The sequence below is a fragment of the Diadema antillarum genome, unplaced genomic scaffold, assembly GCF_040938485.1.
Source record: "Diadema antillarum isolate AM-2024a unplaced genomic scaffold, OU_Dant_1.0 seq00001435_RagTag, whole genome shotgun sequence".
NCBI lineage: Eukaryota > Metazoa > Echinodermata > Echinoidea > Diadematoida > Diadematidae > Diadema > Diadema antillarum.
In genome coordinates, this window is record NW_027272185.1 from 77,458 (window position 1) to 96,168 (window position 18,711).

Genomic DNA, 18,711 nt, shown 5'->3' on the forward strand with positions numbered 1-18,711 from the left:
TCGCAGTGATCGTGATCGTTAATCGGGGATCGCCTCCGGGTCGCGTTTTTTTTTAAGACGGCACAGATTGGGGCATGGCGCGTGTTAAACCTATGGGAAAAACGTTGGGTTAGGGTTTTTGGTTACATGGGCGTCACCAGGGGGGGTGCGTTGGGTGCGAACGCACCCCCCTTCAGATCCTAAAAAAAAAAAAAAAAAAAACAACAACAAATCAGTCTGCGAGCGACCTCAACGCCGGGCGCTAAATAATTATTCTTTTCTATTTCTTTTTTTGCACCAGGGACACACACACACACACACACACACACACACACAAATAAAATCGTCGGCAAATACAATTCGCACCCCTGGGTCTGGCAGCACTGATTTTATACATATCTATTAGTGTTTACTATTTATCGACCGTACTGTACATCCATACGATACGGAGCACTTATACATGTTTGCATGTACGTGTGCTACTTACAAGTATGTAGGGTCTATGTATGTTACTTCTGACCAATCCATATTGCCAACCCAAGAGCGAGCCTTAGCCTCATTGAGAAGAATATTAAAAAAAATGGAGAGGCAAGCATATTTTAGTTATGCCCCCCCCCCCATAATTAATAATTCCCGAAATGCGAAGATTTTCTTGCTTTTGAAAGAAAACAAAAATGTTGCCCCCATAAAAATACTGGAAGGCAAGCGCACCATTTGCCCCACCCCACATAATCATAATTCCTGCAATGAAAAGATTTTCTTGCTTTTTTGTTAGAATTCAAGAAATCTGTCCAATTATTTCACCCAAAAGCAGCGGCGTAACTACGGGGGGGGGGGGGGGTGCGCCCCCCTCCCAATCCGCTGGTAAAAAAAAAAAAAGATTTACCGAAATAGCAGTTCAAGTGTTAGTAAACTGCTTTTGAATGAAAGGATGATCCAGTAATAAGATATTTTTCTATGATTTCTTTTAACCATAATTAAATAGGTATATGGTGTGAAACATTGTTCAAAAAGCCCGGACCCGACAAAAGATTGTGATTCCTGGTTGGCATTCTGCATAAGCAGGACGTGCGCAGTGTACTCAGTACATCCGAACGAAGAGTCGCTACAATGTTGCGCAATGTGATGTAGAATGTACACCTTTGTACCTTACGCTTCGTTATATCAAAGCTAGATCATTGATTTTGCAGTGTTGCTTTACATACTAGTCTATATAAAAATATCTTGCATTGCAAATAAAAAGACTTGACCTGGGCTAATTCCTAACTTTTCCATGTATATAATACACACACACAAACAAACACGCACAATTAGTTTACGGGATGCTCTAAAGTGCAGATTTTGGACATCCTTTCCCCGCTTGGTCACTTCGACGCCACCTCGCTGGTCATACCTCCCCCAGTCATGAACATAAACCCACACCCTTAACTACCAGTAGTGGATCCAGGGGGAGGGGCGCACCGGGCGTTCCCCCCCCCCCCTTTAATTTCCAAAGCGAAAAAAATAAATAAAATAGCTGCAAACGGCAGTTTTTAGACAGTAAAATGTCAAAATTTTCAAGCTCGCTCGCTCCTCTCGCTTTCATTTAGTCGTAATGCCATTCTCCTAAAGTTGCTGCCAGTAATTACCGGCAGTTGCGCCTGGTGCGCACCCCCCCCCCCCCTCCTTAATTTCCAAAGCGAAAAAATATAGCTACAAACGGCAGTTTGGGGACTGTGAAATGTCAAAATTTTCAAGCTCGCTCGCTCCGTTCGCTCGCATTTAACCTTTATGCCATTCTTCTGATGTTGCTGCCAGTAATTGCCTGCAGTTGCGCCCGGTGCGCCCCCCCCCCCTTGATTTCCAAAGCGAAAATATATGGCTAAGAACGGCAGTTTTGGGACTGTAAAATGTAAAATTTTCAAGCTCGCTCTCTTCGCTCGCTCGCATTTAATTGTTATGCAATTCACCTGATGTTGCTGCCAGTAATTGCCAGCAGTTGCGCCCGGTGCCCCTCCCCCCTTGATTTCCAAAGCGAAAAAATATGGCTAAGAACGGCAGTTTTTGGACTGTAAAATGTAAAATATTCAAGCTCGCTCGTTCCGCTCGCTCGAATGTAATCATTATGCTCTCCTGATATTGCTGCCAGTATTTGCCAGCAGTTGCGCCCGATGCGCCCCCTTAAATTCTACAGCGAAGAAATATGCTACAAACGGCAGTTTGTTTGTTTTTTACTGTAAAATGTCAGAATTTTCAAGCTCGCTCGCTCTCTCGCATTTAATTGTTACGCAATTCTCCTGATGTTGCTGCCAGTAATTGCCGGCAGTTGCGCTCGGTGCGCCCCCCCCCCCCCTCCTTTATTTCCAAAGAGAAAAAATATGGCTCCAAATGGCAGTTTTTGGACTGTAAAATGTCAAAATTTTCAAGCTCGCTCTCTTCGCTCGCTCGCATTTAATTGTTATGCCATTCACCTGATGTTGCTACCAGTAATTGCCAGCAGTTGCGCCCGGTGCGTCCCCATCCCTTAATTTCCAAAGCAAAAAATATGGCTACAAATGGCAGTTTTGGGACAGTAAAATATCAAAATTTTCAAGCTCGCTCGCTCGCTCGCTCGCATTTAATTGTTACGCAATTCTCCTGATGTTGCTGCCAGTAATTACCGGCAGTTGCGCCCGTTGCATGCCCCCCCCCCCCAACCCTCCTTTATTTCCAAAGCGAAAAAATATGGCTCCAAATGGCAGTTTTTGGACTGTAAGATGTCAAAATTTTCAAGCTCGCTCTCTTCACTCGCTTGCATTTAATTGCTATGCCATTCACCTGATGTTGCTGCCAGTAATTGCCAGCAGTTGCGCCCGGTGCGCCCCCCCCCCCCACCTTAATTTCCAAAGCAAACAAATATGGCTACAAACGGCAGTTTTTGGACTGTAAAATATCAAAATTTTCAAGCTCGCTCGCTCGCTCGCTCGCATTTAATTGTTATGCAATTCTCCTGATGTTGCTACCAGTAATTACCGGCAGTTGCTCCCGTTTCGCCCCCACCCCTCCTTTATTTCCAAAGCGAAAAAATATAGCTCCAAATGGCAGTTTTTGGACTGCAAAATGTCAAAATTTCCAAACTCGCTCTCTTTGCTCGCTCGCATTTGATTATTATGCAATTCACCTGATGTTGCTGCCAGTAATTGCCAGCAGTTGCGCCCGGTGCGCCCCACTTTAATTTACAAAGCAAAAAAATATGGCTACAATCGGCAGTTTTGGGACTGTAAAATGTCAAAATTTTCAAGCTCGCTCGCTCCCCTCGCTCGCATGTAGTCGTTATGCCATTCTCCTGATATCGCTGCCAGTAATTTGTCGTTTCACGCCGTCATTCCATAATCCATTTATAGGGGGTACAACCCCCTCCGGCACTTCCACACCCTCCCCCCACCCTTGCTCGCTCCCTCGCATACTAACCCCCCCTCCCCCCAAGATGAAATCCTAGCTACGCCGGTGCCCTTTCCCCGCTTGGTTTCCCTCAAAAAACAGTAAAAGTCTAGGGATTGAGAGCTTCCTATATTCCAAATGTCTGTCCAAAAAATCTCGTAAACATTTAGTGTCAAAACGCACCCCCCTTGAAAAAAAGCTGGTGACGCCCCTGGGTTATGGTTATGGTTAGGGTTAGGGTTAGGGTTGGGGTTAGGGTTAGGGTTAGGGTTAGGGTTAGGGTTTGATGGTTAGGGTTAGGATTAGGATTAGGGTCAGGTTTAGGGATAGGGTCCCCGATAGATTTTTAGTTTCCCCAATCTGTGCCGTCTAAAAAAAACACGCCTCCGGGTCTATGCACGTGCACGTGCACAACACACCGGCACCACCGTATACGTATGCATATATATGTACGTATTGTATTTGTACGTACATTGTACGTGGGCATAGCCGTGACCGACCTTGCTAAACAAAATTTAAACAGGATGAGGAAGCTCAAGTACCACGAGCAGAAATTGCTCAAAAAAGTTGACTTTATATCGTGGGAAGTTGATAATAATCTAAATGAGGTTAAAGTTATGAGGCGATATCATCTTCCCAGGAGAGAAGATTACACCAGGCAAGTCTCTGAACCAGTCCGCAATTGCGTGATCCCAGTAACTTATTTCCGTGTTATGTTTTTTAAGTCTGCTAACCGCTGCACTAAACACTGTAACGTTAGAAACTCTAGTAATTTACAAGTAAATATTACTTGATTATACAGCCACAGTCTGCAATTCGGTCTGTGCTGTTTTCAGTCTGAGCTGTTCGAATTTTGTTGTTGTTGTTTTTGTTGGCTAGGAATTCTCTGTGATAAATTTACTGCCATATCTGTTTTTATGTTGTGTTTTGTGTTTGTCGAAATGTTGCTATGAATATAGGCTAAAAATTTACTCTTTTTTTTCTTCTTCTTCCTTCTTCATCTCTGCTGACTCTGCTCTGTCATGTCAGAGGGTTAGTAAATTTAACCTAGTAATTTACATGAGTAGTAATGCTGTATATTATAACAGTTAGAACTCTAGTCTAGTACGTAGTACTAGTACTTAGCCTGGGGGCGTACAATTGAAAGGACAGAGTAAATTTATATAATGGGTGACTTTTTATGCCTTTGCTTTATTTTAACCACCTTGTCGAATTCTCGCCACCGACAATGTCAATAGAGATGGGCGATATCAAGTGATATCGTACGATACCTCTGATATCGAACCTCTAGATTTGTGTGTTCTATTGGCAAACTTGCCAGCTTTGTTTTGGATCCAAAGAAATATATTTGTTTAGACTTTAGTTTGTTTATTTCCCGAATATAACTATCCATTACACCATGGGTTTTTCTGTGAGGCAGCAGAGTGTACTTCTGATGATGCTAAAAGGAAAAAACTGGACAAATATCCGTGCGCCGAGCAGTAGAGGTGCACCACATGCGCAGGCTGCGCATCGAGCTAGCTCGCACACATGAAACCGGAGGTTACTACCCCGGCCTGAGAGGTTTGATATCGGAGGTATCGTACGATATCACTTGATATCGCCTATTGTCAGTGGCGAGAATTGTCCTTGATACATGTGCCGTAGGCCTACTTACGCCTACGGAATCAAAGTTACATAGAACTAGAAGTGATGGCCTGATGCTATTTTCTTTTTCCATGGACTTGTCTCTAGCACAAAGTCTACCTAACCCCGTTTACCAGCGCAGTACGGCCAATACCACCAATTATTTTGTTTACAGGTTTTTACATTTTCATTGAGAAAAAAAGTTCTGAATATTAAATCAAAATGGGTATTTCTACTCTAGAAGTGCATGTATGTTTTTGTTTGTGAAGATGGTTTACTTTCAATAGTTGCAACAACAAAAAAGGAATCTGTTATCTATATCATTTTCACTGTCGAGTCTGGATTCAATTATAGTACTAGTAGTCAGTACTTGCTGACATTTAATTTTTTTTTGTACAAGTCATGCTGCCAGATTTTTCTTGCATTGTCTTTAATATCAAATTGAGTGCAGAAAGTTAGTTTTGCTTGTCAGATTTTGTTAGTAAACAACATTTTCAAGATACTGGCTTGAATTGTGAAGTACTTCCTATCCAAATACTGTATAGAAACTAACCCTTTTTGAGAAAATTTCCTTAGCATTTTTGTCATCCACAGTCTTTGCGTTTTCTTTCTCTCTTTTTTTAAATTATGCTCCTTGGGATAGTAGGCTTTTATAATAATGGTATAATTATTTACTCTCAGAATTGAGTTGTAGTAGAATTTCAGTATTACTGACTGTACAGTACTGGCTGAGGTGGGGATTCATGTTTTGAACATTCCTAAGTGAGATAATGAGAAACCTCTTATGAAATCTATATGAAAGAGCATATAATTTTAAGAGGGATTCAATGTTTATTGATGAAAATTGGTTTTCAAATGGCTGAGATATCCAAAAAAGTGATAATAATAAAAGGCGACAGGCCATGTCTTTTCTTAGGATCTCTTTGTTTCACCTTGTTTTTGGATATCTCAGCCATTTCAAAACCGATTTTCATCAAATAAAATTTTGATACTCCTTAGAATTGCATGCTCTTTGACATCTCATAGAGTGGTTTCTGAATATCTAACAAAACGTTATTAGCTAAATCCTCACCTCGACCAGAACTGTACACACCCCACATCCCTTGCTACATCTTAATGGGACCTTGACCAAAGATTGGTCTGTATTTTGTCATCGGGATATGTTCTGTGGAGACTCTGGCTGGCTTCACAGAAATTCCCTCCTATGGAGGAGAGCCATTAAGTAAAAAAAAAAAAATATATATATATATATAATATATACATATCCCGATGAAAACCCATTTTCTTTGCTCAAAGTTTTCGCCATTTATTATTTGTTTCTGGTCAGTTTTCCCTTTCTTGTTTCAATTTATATTACAAAAAATAAAAAGCTGCATCGCTTCGGTGATCCCTCGCATTTATTCCAAAGTTGATTTACGTCCTTTGGGTCTATGTCAGGTTAATGTGTGTGTGTGTGGCACACATACACACACTATAGCTTCTGACCACTCGAGCAAAGAGAGTTAAGGGTTTGGGACGAACACCGATCTAGGGCTTTCAATAGCTCAGTCGGTAGAGCACCGGTCTAGTAATCCGGAGGTTCTCGGGTTCGAATCCCGATGAAAACCCATTTTCTTTGCTCAAAGTTTTCGCCATTTATTATTTGTTTCTGGTCAGTTTTCCCTTTCTTGTTTCAATTTATATTACAAAAAATAAAAAGCTGCATCGCTTCGGTGATCCCTCGCATTTATTCCAAAGTTGATTTACGTCCTTTGGGTCTATGTCAGGTTAATGTGTGTGTGTATGGCACACATACACACACTGTAGCTTCTGACCACACGAGCAAAGAGAGTTAAGGGTTTGGGACGAACACCGATCTAGGGCTTTCAATAGCTCAGTCGGTAGAGCACCGGTCTAGTAATCCGGAGGTCTCGGGTTCGAATCCCGATGAAAACCCATTTTCTTTGCTCAAAGTTTTCGCCATTTATCATTTGTTTCTGGTCAGTTTTCCCTTTCTTGTTTCAATTTATATTACAAAAAATAAAAAGCTGCATCGCTTCGGTGATCCCTCGCATTTATTCCAAAGTTGATTTACGTCCTTTGGGTCTACAAATGTACGTCAGGTTAATGTGTGTGTGTGTGGCACACATACACACACTGTAGTTTGTGACCTCACGAGCAAAGAGAGTTAAGGGTTTGGGACGAACACCGATCTAGGGCTTTCAATAGCTCAGTCGGTAGAGCACCCGTCTAGTAATCCCGAGGTCTCGGGTTCGAATCCCGATGAAAACCCATTTTCTTTGCTCAAAGTTTTCACCATTTATTATTTGTTTCTGGTCAGTTTTCCCTTTCTTGTTTCAATTTATATATATATATATTTATATATGTATGTGATAAAAATCTCCTTTGGACAGCTGGATTTTTCTATTTTAATCAGGCTGTGAACCTCAATATTTTATTTTCATTTCACGTTTGATCATCTATAAAGTGTTAAATGAATGTTTGGAATCGCCTGTCATATGATGTAGGTACAACAAGTTGAGTCGACGTGTACGAGATCTTGTAAACAAAATCAAACAGCTGGACAGCAAAGATCCATTCAGAACGAAATGCACAACTGAGCTGCTGAACAAATTGTAAGTACATTTGATTTATACGTAGATCCTTAGGGATTCTTTAATTCTCATTTTCCTCTTGTGCCATAAACTTGTCCTCAGTTTGGCTGTAAGCTGTATCATGGACCTACTAATGAATGGACTTTCAACGAAACCTACCATTTTGAAGTACAAGATCCGCCGCCACCTGACAATGCGCATCTCAGTGAGTGAATACAGGTGTCTCAAAAATGATGATTGCATAATCATGCATCGTCACTGACAAAGGAATAATTTCCCCAATTCTCGTCTTATTGGGCTGATGCGCCTTTTCAGACTGAAACGTCTTTGAATAAACGCCAATGATGAGAAAGCAGCAAACCTCAGAACATGACTGATCTCGTTTCATTTGATTGGAAATTACCGATTGGCTCGCTAGCGCTCACACATATGACTTTGCCTAATAGTAAGACAGACGTATCCTCTTCCCTTGCTATCTGTTTTAACTCTCGAAAAAAATGCGGAAAAGGTGGAAAATGAGGTAACAATTTATGATCAATTAGCTAAAAACTTGGCTATCACTTCAAAAGTACGGTCTGCATTTTGCTAATGAAAATATCTGAGCAGTGATATAGCAGTACATACCACAACTGCACATGCATTTTCCTTGATTTAAGACAGTTGTTATCTTCTGTGCATTTAGTTTAGAGATTTTTCAAAGCTTCATTGTGTATTGCCTTGGCTTGTCGGCGGCGGAGGTCATACGATCAAAGCAGGGAAGAATGTTTAAAATGCTTTTGTGACACTTTTGATATGGACAGAGGCATGCATTAAATAAGGAAATGATGAATGTCCATGTGTAGTAGGTCCATGGCTATATAAACACAGTAATTGACACTGTTGCATACAAAGACAGATATATATGTAACTCACCAATTTCAGCAAATTCTTTTTTCTTTGTCAAAACCATTGTACAGATAGTAATCTACAGCACATATGGATAACTGTAAGGAATCAAAACTTGACAATGTGTAGATATACAATTGTAGATTGAGTGAAAGCAGCAGTATTGTTAGAACACATTCACGAATGAAAGTATGAGAAAAATCAGACAATTTGTTAAAAAGTTATGAATTTTTAAAGTTTCAGTGCCGTTGGCACTGGATGAGAACACTTCTGTAGTTCATAATGTCATGCATGGACATCATTTAAAGAAAATATGAAGAAAATGTCTACTTTTTTCCCTTTTCCAGCATAATGAAAGAGCACAATTGACGTTCCTCTTTCAGAAAGCTGGGTGGAAATATTACCCTTCAATAAACAGTATCAGTAACAAATCAGTGGAATATCTACTTTTCATGAAAAATAGAATTTGTGGAATTCCTTTTAGATTGTTGTCCATACATAACATCTTGAACCGTTAACCTTCTTATCCAACGTTGAAGGCACTGAGACTTTTGAATCGATTGTCCAATTTTCCTCAAACTGTCACTCAATGTGCTCTACTAATATTGCTGCTTTCACTCAATCCATAAATATCTGGGCAGCTGGGCTTGGTTTTTTATGCCTCCGCAACGAAGTGGCCGGAGGCATTATGTTTTCGGGTCGTCCGTCCGTCCGTACGTGTGTCCGTCCGTCCGTCCGTCCGTCCGTCCGTCCCGTTTTGTTTTTGTCGATATCTCAAGAACCGTGTGGTGGTTTTACATCAAACTTGGTATGAGGTTATATCCTTGGGGGATAATACTTTGTGTGGATGTTAGGGTCGCAGGGTCAAAGGTCAAAGGTCACAGGTTATTTTGTGAAAAAAAATTGAAATTTCATGTTTTTCTCCATATCTCGCAAATGGTTCAAGGTATCTTCATGGAACTTTGTATATATGCTTGTACCGATGGGCAGTGATTATCTACGGAAGTTGGGGGTCATGGGTCAAAGGTCAAGGTCAACTCCTCAAAATATCACTACTTTCCTTAAAATGCAATATGCCTGAAGGTTTTTTAGCTCACCTGAGCCAAAGGCTCAAGTGAGCTATTGCGATCGCCCTTCGTCCGGCGTCCGTCGTGCGTCGTGCGTCGTCCGTCGTCTGTCGTCCGTCGTCCGTCGTGCGTCGTGCGTAAACTTTTTACATTTTCATCTTCTTCTTGAAAACCCCGAGACCGATTTTCATCAAACTTGGCAGGTAGCATCCCTAGGGGGTTAGGAACTCAATTTGTTAAAATGGGCACCATGCCCCACCCAGGGGGCCCCCAGGGGGCCCAAACCCCCCAAAAATTAAGGAATCTGTAAAAATCTTCTTCTCTAGAACCAGAAGTGATAGAGCTAAGTTAGTACTATGAGTTAGTACATTGATGACTGTAGTTTCAAGTTTGTTCATGGCAGAATCAAGGGTGCCCCCCTTGGGACCCAGGGGAGGGGGTGGGGAGGGGTTCTAATGGGGCCTAAATTGTACATTTTCATCTTCTTCTTGAAAACCCCATGACCCATTTTCACCAAACTTGGCAGGTAGCATCCCTAGGGGGTTAGGAACTCAGTTTGGGAAAATGGGCACCATGCCCCACCCAGGGGGGCCCCAAGGGGCCCAAATGCCCCAAAATTAAGGAATCTGTAAAAATCTTCTTCTCTAGAACCAGAAGTTATAGAGCTAAGTTAATACTATGAGTTTGTACATTGATGACTGCACTTTCAAGTTTGTTCATGGCAGAATCAGGGGTGCCCCCCTTGGGACCCAGGGGAGGGGGGTGAGGCGGGGTCCTAATGGGACCTGAATTGTACATTTTTATCTTCTTCTTGAGAACCCCATGACCCGTTTTCACCAAACTTGGCAGGTAGCATCCCTAGGGGGATAGGATCTCAATTTGTTAAAATGGGCACCATGCCCCACCCAGGGGGCCCCCAGGGGGGCCCAAACCCCCAAAATGAAGGAATCTTTAAAAATCTTCTCTAGAATCAGAAGTTATAGAGCTAAGATAATACTATGAGTGAGTACATTAATGACTGTAGTTTCAAGTTTGTTCATAGGAGATCCAGGGGTGCCCCTCTTGGGGGCAGGAGGGGGGGGGGGGGATTGGTTGGGAAGGTCCAAATGGGGTGCCTGAATTGTACATTTTCATCTTCTTCCTGAAAACCTCATGATGTATTTTCGTCAAACTTGGCAGGTAGCATCCCTAGGGGGTATGGGATTTCAATTTATAAAAATGGGCACCATGCCCCACCCAGAGGGCCCCAGGGGGCCCCAATCCCCCCAAATTAAGGAATCTTAAAAAATTTGGGCCCTTATGGTACATTTTCATCTTCTACTTGAGAATGCCTGGTCAAATTTTGGTAGAGCTGTGAATAATTGAGATTAGTGACTGCGTGAAAGGTGAACTTGCGATACTCAGGTGAGCGCTAGACCCGCGGGTCTCTTGTTTTTTTTTAAACTTGATGTATGGCATGTATTACCCAATATATATTTTGGGGGAAGTTTCTTGCCAAAAGGTAAAAGGTCAAAAGGTCAAAGGTCAAGTGAAAGTGCTAAATTGCACTTTTTCCTCCATATCTCGAAAGTAACTCAAGGTATCATCATGAAACTTACGTATTTATGCATGTTCTACCTAACAGTGATTATCTGTGGAACTGTGAGGTCAAAGGTCAAACGAAAGGTTTAGATAATGCTATTTTCCCATTTGATACTGAAATTATACTTTTTCTCAATACCTTGAAAATTACTCAATGCATAAACTTATAAAAGGGTCAAAAGTCAAGTAAAAATCATCAGTTCCCCAAATACCTGCACTCTGACATTTTAATCATTCATCCAATTGAACCTAGTTCTAGGAAAGTGAACATTCAGCACATTTGTGTCAAACCTGTCATTTTAATATTTTGCCAATTGTGTGAAACTGTCATCACACATTGTCAAGACATTGTACTATACACCTATTAGGAGAACCATGCATTATGGCGGAGGCATATCAGTCGCCGTAGCGATATATCTAGTTTTATGAGGTATCATGGTGTCCAGGATGCTAGAAGGAAAGTGAATGTTGTCTGCCTGCGTTAATGTTCCATTGTGTTGCTGAAAATTTTTATGTTTGTTATCATCTATATGGCTTCATTGATAGAGTAAAACTTGCTCAAGTAGTAAAAGTGCACAATACTGGAATGTTGTATGGAGAGTATTGGTATTCAAATTCTTAATTTCATTTCCATTTGTCCTCTGTTTCAGATTGTAGTCATTGTTTGTTTTGTTTTGTTTTTTCTTATTTTTCTTACAGATACAACATTGGCCTTGTACCAACCAAGCAGAATCTTGCCCTCTGCAATGCTGTATCTGCTTCATCCTTCTGTAGGAGAAGACTTCCAGTTGTCATGGTGCGATTAAAGATGGCAGAGGATGTGAAGTCTGCTGTAAAACTTGTTGAGCAGGGTCGTATCCTTGAATACAAGATGAATGATAATATTATCTCCTTGCTTTCCCGCATCACCGTCATCCCAAGGTGTTCTTGTAATGTGCTGATGAAACAAGTTCTTTGAAATTGACATGTGCTCTGGCTGTACCTTCACAAGAACTGGCAAAGTACAATTTACAATCCACAGAGTAGTACCAAGAATTATAATGAAATCTTTTATCAGCTGATTTGAATACTTCATTTGAGTTTGGAACATATTTGTGAAGAGAAGAGCTACATATATACATTAGCTAAAGCAATGGGAAATATGATATCAGACCAGGAAATTTACAGAAATCTTCTTCATATTAAATGAAGTAATGGCAGCTTTTATCACTTGAACGCATAAAATGCAGTCTTCTCTTCATAAACAACACTGTTCAAAGCAGGTTACATGTGGTGTTTTAGGTCAGCTTTACAGTTAGACATAAACATGTGTTATTTTGTTTTGCTTTCAAGCAGAAGGAAAGAAAATATCTATAAAATTGCCAATAGATTACAATTGTCTCTCTGTTTTGGGTGCTACAGCGTGATTTTCATTCAATTTTACTTTCCTCAATGAAGCAATTACTTTAAATGTTCCAAGTTACATTTTTAGATTAATTTTCCGTTATTTGGTAATATCAGATGTCAGAGTTGGACCCGAACTTGTCCTTGATCCGGCATTCCTTGTAACCAGGTAAGTTGCAGATGCAGTGCGCTTCCCATAACATTGTATAAGAAACACAGTTATGAAAAAGTTTTATTATAAGGAAGTAAAAATTCAGGCTCTGAAATTATTACCTGAACTTTATTTACAGTTTTTGTTTAGTTATTTAAAAAAAAAAAAATAGATATAACAAAAGAAAACTGCCGGTTCCAAGGACTTCATTATAATGGGAGTTACCTGTATTTTTGTCCCCGCCGAACGAGTTCGAGCAGGGGACTATGAAAGGGCTCCGTACGTGTGTGTGTCCGTGTGTCCGTCCGTGTGTCAGTCCGTCCGTCCGTGTGTGCGTCCGTGTGTGATCAAAATCTTCAATTTGCTACTTCTCTGTCATTTATGAGCCAATTTTGATTCTGTTTGCTTTATATGATAGCACTACATGGGAGCTTTGAAACTTGTACACAGAATTTCAGCCGTGACCTTTGACCTTGACCTTTGACCTATATTGTACATTTTGCTACAAAATGCTACTCCTTCGCCATTTCTAACCCGATTTCGATTCCGTTTGCTTTATGTGATGTCACTAGGTGAGGGCTTCAAAACTTCTACACTGAATTTTGACCTTTGACTTCTTTGACCTTTGACCTTGATTTTTTACCTGTATTGGTACATTTTGCTACAAAATGCTACTCCTTCGCCATTTCTTACCCGATTTCGATTCTGTTTGTTTTATGTGATGGCACTAGGTGAGGGCTTCAAAACTTCTACACAGAATTTTGACCTTTGACTTCTTTGACCTTTGACCTTAATTTTTGACCTACATTTTCTTGTACATTTACTACAAAATGCTACTCCTTCGCCATTTCTAACCCGATTTCGATTCCGTTTGTTTTATGTGATGGCACTAGGTGAGCGCTTCAAAACTTCTACACAGAATTTTGACCTTTGACTTCTTTGAACTTTGATTTTTGACCTATATTGTACATTTTGCTACAAAATGCTACTTCTGGCGGGGACATATATTACGCACCGCGTAATTTCTACTTTTCCTTGTTATTTGTAAAATCAGAATAAATAATCAAAATCAAGCTGCTGGCTGAGAAGTGTCATACTCTCTTGGGATTCAATTGTTAGATGATGTGTATAAAGTACAGCTGCACATTCTACCAAGATGAAGACATGAAATTTGAATTTCCACGAAGTAGCACTTTGTAAAAATATGTACCATGCTAGTAATTCTGCAAGTCCAAAAATGTTGCCCCGTGAATGTGATCTTGTATTCACTTATGATTTGTATGTTGCAATCATGAAAGATCCCATGTCACAACCGTGTGTTCCTTATTATTTGTTACTTTGTTTCATCATCTTTTGTTATGGATCTTGTTTTGTCTATCTGTGAACAGAAGCATGGAAGACTTTGTGACTTGGGTAGACACCTCCAAGATCAGGAAACACATCATGGAATATAATGATGCAGTAAGTGTTGGACATGCTCTTATGTACAAGCAAAATAAGTGAATTGAATCCTTGAAAGATCAGAGATAAGACTTTGATCTTTATTCACTTTGTGTAGTTAACCTGTTGAGGACAAGTCCCGAATATACTCGGGCAGGGTCTAGAGAAATGCGTGTTGTAGCAAAATCAGTCCGTCCTCAACAGATTAATGGAATTTTGGGATCTTCTACTACTAGTCACAATCACATTTTTGCGTACAATGGATTAACTCCACATGACCATGAAGTATTTCACAATTTTAGATATACAGTGTGTCTGTAGCACTGAAACTGGATGGGACTTGAAGCCATTGGCCCAGTGATAGCTTGCTTTATTAGTGCATTTAAATGCTTCCTTCATGGCATGGAAAAAAAAAAATCTGATAGTACGTTAACCAATTCAGAGTGTAACACGTAGTGGAGAGAGGAATGTCACAGGGTCAAGGATTTAATGTTCCTATTGAAATTGCACCTCTCAAAATTTGCTGAAAAGGTGACATGGTATGCAGTTAGGTTTATTTTCAGTGTCTGTATGTCATTTTAGGAAACACTCTTTCCCTTGTCAATGAACAATGGTGACTGCAGAATAACAATACCAAGGCTTGTCACAGCTGTACCATCACAACTTAGCAAAAGATATGTCAGGGTAAGGGAATATTGTAGTATGTTGTGCTTCACACCTCTTTTGATTTTGTGATTCAATGATTCAGTAAGATTAGATATTGTTCAATCCATATTTGGGTCTTTGTGCAAGGTTTTTATAAAAACCCTACTTGCAAAATTTTGAAATGTTTTCTTTCATATGGAAGATTAGTGCAGTTTTACAATTTCAGGATAATTTTCAAAAAAATTATCCCAAGGTTGATACTCAAAACACTAATTTATACATGCTTGTGACAATGTAAATGAAAAACCACAAAAACAAAAACAAAATCACTGAAAATAGCATACCATGTGAGAAGTAAGTGTTATAGGGTTACAATCATAAAAGACTCAAGTTTTAATGAATCAAGAGATTGTGAAAAAAGATGTCAAAATTTATTTCCATTATGTAACTTTCATCCTTTTGCAGAGAGATGACTTTGACTTGATGTGATGAAGGCATCCAGAAAGAGTGGGTCAGTTTGTTGAGACTGATGGAGCACATCACTACAGGACAGCATTTGCCAAATGGCATGAATTGTTGGTGCCTTACAAACTTGGTGTGAGGCATTCAGCTTGGAGCATCAGGACCCAGAACAAGCGACAGATGTGAAGAGTCCTCAAATTAAAGCCTTGGGTGCTTTCCCGAGACTTTCAGCACAGGACACTTGTGTGACATTCACTCATCCTATTCTGTCGAGTGATTGATGATTTACTTTTACATGCTCTCTCTCTCTTCTGCAGCATGTCATTGCTACTGTGACAGCAATTTGCTGCCTCTTGTTGCTGCCCCTCATCTACATCTGTGAGAATCTTTAGTGGACCCACTCGGAGGAAATATCCGATTTCATCGTAATACTGATCAACGTTTTTGTTCTGCGTGTTTTTAGAATGTCTCCCACAGATGAGCACCTTGCAAGTGTTAGCAACAGTATTCGATTAGTGAAGGGAAATAGCATTGTTGTTATCTGTTGCTGGGGTGAAGTGTAAAGATTACAAGGAATGTGTATTGCAAGGAATTTGAACTGTACATGGTATCAAACAAATAAGAGCCAAACTCATAAGGCTTTTCAAGTCTTGTGTTTGAAAGCTATGTGTAACATAATTTGTATCAAGTAGTTCTTGGAAGTTGATACAAGATTCACAGACAACCTTTCTATTATGTAATAGTGCCCTTGTATCATTCTTATCAGATTCCAAGGGAGTGCCGTGAAATTTACATTGTGTATACTGCATATCATCTTATTTTAATAGGGCAAGACTCATGTCTTGTTCACTGGTTACAGGATATAGTTCCAGTTGTTTGAAATCTGAAAGAACGCACCTCCGACTCATGCACATAATAAAAGCACACATTGTGCGTTTATAAAGGGCTGCAAACCATTGCAGATGAATAACATTCTGATACACTGTAAACAAAACATTTTTATGGCAAAAATAATTGTCAGGTAGAAAAAAAGACAACATTTTCTTATATTTTCAATTAGAATGAAAAGCAGAGAGAAAAAAAAAGAAGTAAACAATGAATATGGTGTATATACTTGGGGTCAGCTCTGTGCATACAAAACACACAGAGACACAAAAAAACAGAATGTTAATTCTTGTCTTCAGGTAAACGTACACCAAAGCACCAAACAGTAGCGATGTAAAATTTCTTCATGTTCACTTAAGGGCAAGTCCAAGATAACACGCGCATTACGTATGGGACATTCAGAGACTTTTATGACCTGAAAAATAGTGTTAATGGCTTTTGATCATATTAAACTTTATCATGGTGATTGATATCTAAAAGAAGTATAATCATGCAAAAAATGGAGAAAAATGACCTTCACAATTATATTCTAGAAGAGAAAATATGTGCTGTTACGTATGGGACCAGAAAAATTTTGTTTTTTTGAACATTTTTTTCAACCTCAAAACTCTCTGAAAGTATTTCATTCTACAACTTGTAACTCACTGTGATAAAAGTCACAACACTCAAGATTATCACAGGTAAGTTTCGTGTCATTAGGCAAAAAGCTCTAATTACAGGTTCTAATTAAAGACAGACATGACGTGTTTCGTATGGGACAGTTACGTATGGGACAGTTTGTCCCCCATTCATTTAGTGTGTGAAGAACCATGTTTATGGGTATTTTGCATAATTATTGAAGTAAAATCAGTTGAAACTACTCAAATACTGATCCAGATTGTCAAGGAAACAATATTCCCCAAATATTCACCATCCTAATCATATTCAATCATATTTTTATATTTTTATGACCAACCTGAGTATGCATGCCCTTTGTCCCCCATTCGTTTAGTGTGTGGACAGACATGTTTATGGGTATTTTGCAAAATAATTTTGCAAAATACCCATAAACAAATTTTTGCATAATTATTGAAATGGAATCAGTTGAAACTACTCAAATACTGATCCAGATTTACAATGGAACAATATTCCCCAAATATTTACCATCATAATCATATTTAATCATGTTCTATATTTTTATGACCAACCTGAGTATGTATGCCCTATTTTTATCAGGATAGTTACTACTGAAAAATTGAACAGTTTAAAGTGTTTACTTCCATTGATGAAGGGCAGTTTGCCATTTTGTTTCAATAAAAAACAACTTGACACAAGAAATATTAATTTTTATAAATAAGCAATACCTGCTGCGTGGAACCCCAGTGATCAAGTAGATATATGATGTCTGTCTAGCAGTCAGGTCATTGATTCGAGTCACACCTCAGTATGTATACCCATGAATTTTGTCGTGGCTATTATTGAAACCTGAATAAGGACAATTTGTGTATCCTTGCAATAAAAAAAAAAATCACTTTACTTTATATTTATCTTAGATATTTATATCACAACCATTTCATATTTGCTCTCCATCACTAAACTTTGAATTTCTCTAGTCTTAGGATTGTATGCTCTTTAGTAATTCGTATAATTGGTTTCCAATCATCTCATTAAATGTTGAAAACTGAATCCCCATTTCTACAAAAAACTATACCATCCCTTTAATGCTGATTTTTCATTGTGTATTTTACCATTTTCCCCTCTCCCTTTCTGAAAATTGTTCAGTCAAGTACATATATTGTTTAAAGTGTCTATAACTCAAAAAGTAGCTACAATGTTGGGGTGCTTTCTTCAGGATGATTGACCATTTGTGTACTGAGAGACCTTCCCAGCTAGCTACATGCATTCACATGCATTATGTATGAGGATGTCCCATACGTAACGCATTTGTCCCATACGTAACATTATTTCAATGCCTAATAAAAAATATTCCTTTTACTGTTTTTTCTTTTTTCTATGGTATTTAATTTCTCTAAACAATAAATTAGAACTTTCCAAAAGGGCATTAATATAACCGTAGCAATTTCAGAAAAAACCTAAAAAAATGACCTCAATTTGTTACGTATGGGACATCTCATGATAGGACACGAGCTAATTTGCATAATCATTCCCATAATCCCTAAATTTTCATGCCAAGTTAAACTATTTGATGAACTTCTTATGTCCACATATTAATCAAATATCATTTGCTTTCCTTTGAATTATTATGAATTTTTATAAATGTCCCATACGTAACGCTGTGTTTCACATTTATGCAAATGAAGCTCTTGAAATTTGCATAAATTTACGTAATATAATTTTTTCCTCCATGGAAATCGAAACTTCAACTCATAAGCTTCAAAATGATACCAAACATGTCAATATTGAGCAAAGATGAAATTTTGCCTTCTGAGGGGACCTTATCTTGGACTTGCCCTTAAACAGATTGAGTCAAAGTTATGGTCTTTGTGACTTTGTGCACCCTCTGAGAACATGTTTATGAGTCACATTCCTTCTTCAGTGAGGTGATGTTTCATAGCGAGATGTAAGCTGAAATGAAAGTCGAAATGAATTCAAAACTTGTCCCTGTAGTGCTCAT

The 18,711-nt window shown here is 39.1% G+C and overlaps 1 protein-coding gene across 1 annotated transcript; it reads left to right on the forward strand.

The window, feature by feature from the left end:
- The first annotated feature begins 3,902 nt into the window (after positions 1-3,902).
- On the forward strand, positions 3,903-15,525 carry LOC139709440 (U3 small nucleolar ribonucleoprotein protein IMP3-like). The gene is made up of 6 exons (XM_071621406.1): positions 3,903-4,036; positions 7,512-7,619; positions 11,831-11,985; positions 12,632-12,683; positions 14,054-14,126; positions 15,216-15,525. The coding sequence occupies exons 1-6, from the start codon at positions 3,903-3,905 to the stop codon at positions 15,237-15,239; spliced, it is 546 nt and encodes a 181-aa protein (XP_071477507.1). The 3' UTR covers positions 15,240-15,525.
- The last annotated feature ends 3,186 nt before the right edge of the window (positions 15,526-18,711 follow it).

What these genes read in the sequence shown, in the direction of transcription:
- LOC139709440 (XM_071621406.1), top strand. Translation starts at nt 3,903, where the DNA reads ATGAGGAAGCTCAAGTACCACGAGCAGAAATTGCTCAAAAAAGTTGAC. An exon ending in AAAACTTGTTGAGCAGGGTC is followed by an intron (nt 11,986 to 12,631) that starts GTATCCTTGAAT and finishes TGGTAATATCAG; the next exon opens with ATGTCAGAGTTGGACCCGAA. An exon ending in TCATGGAATATAATGATGCA is followed by an intron (nt 14,127 to 15,215) that starts GTAAGTGTTGGA and finishes ATCCTTTTGCAG; the next exon opens with AGAGATGACTTTGACTTGAT.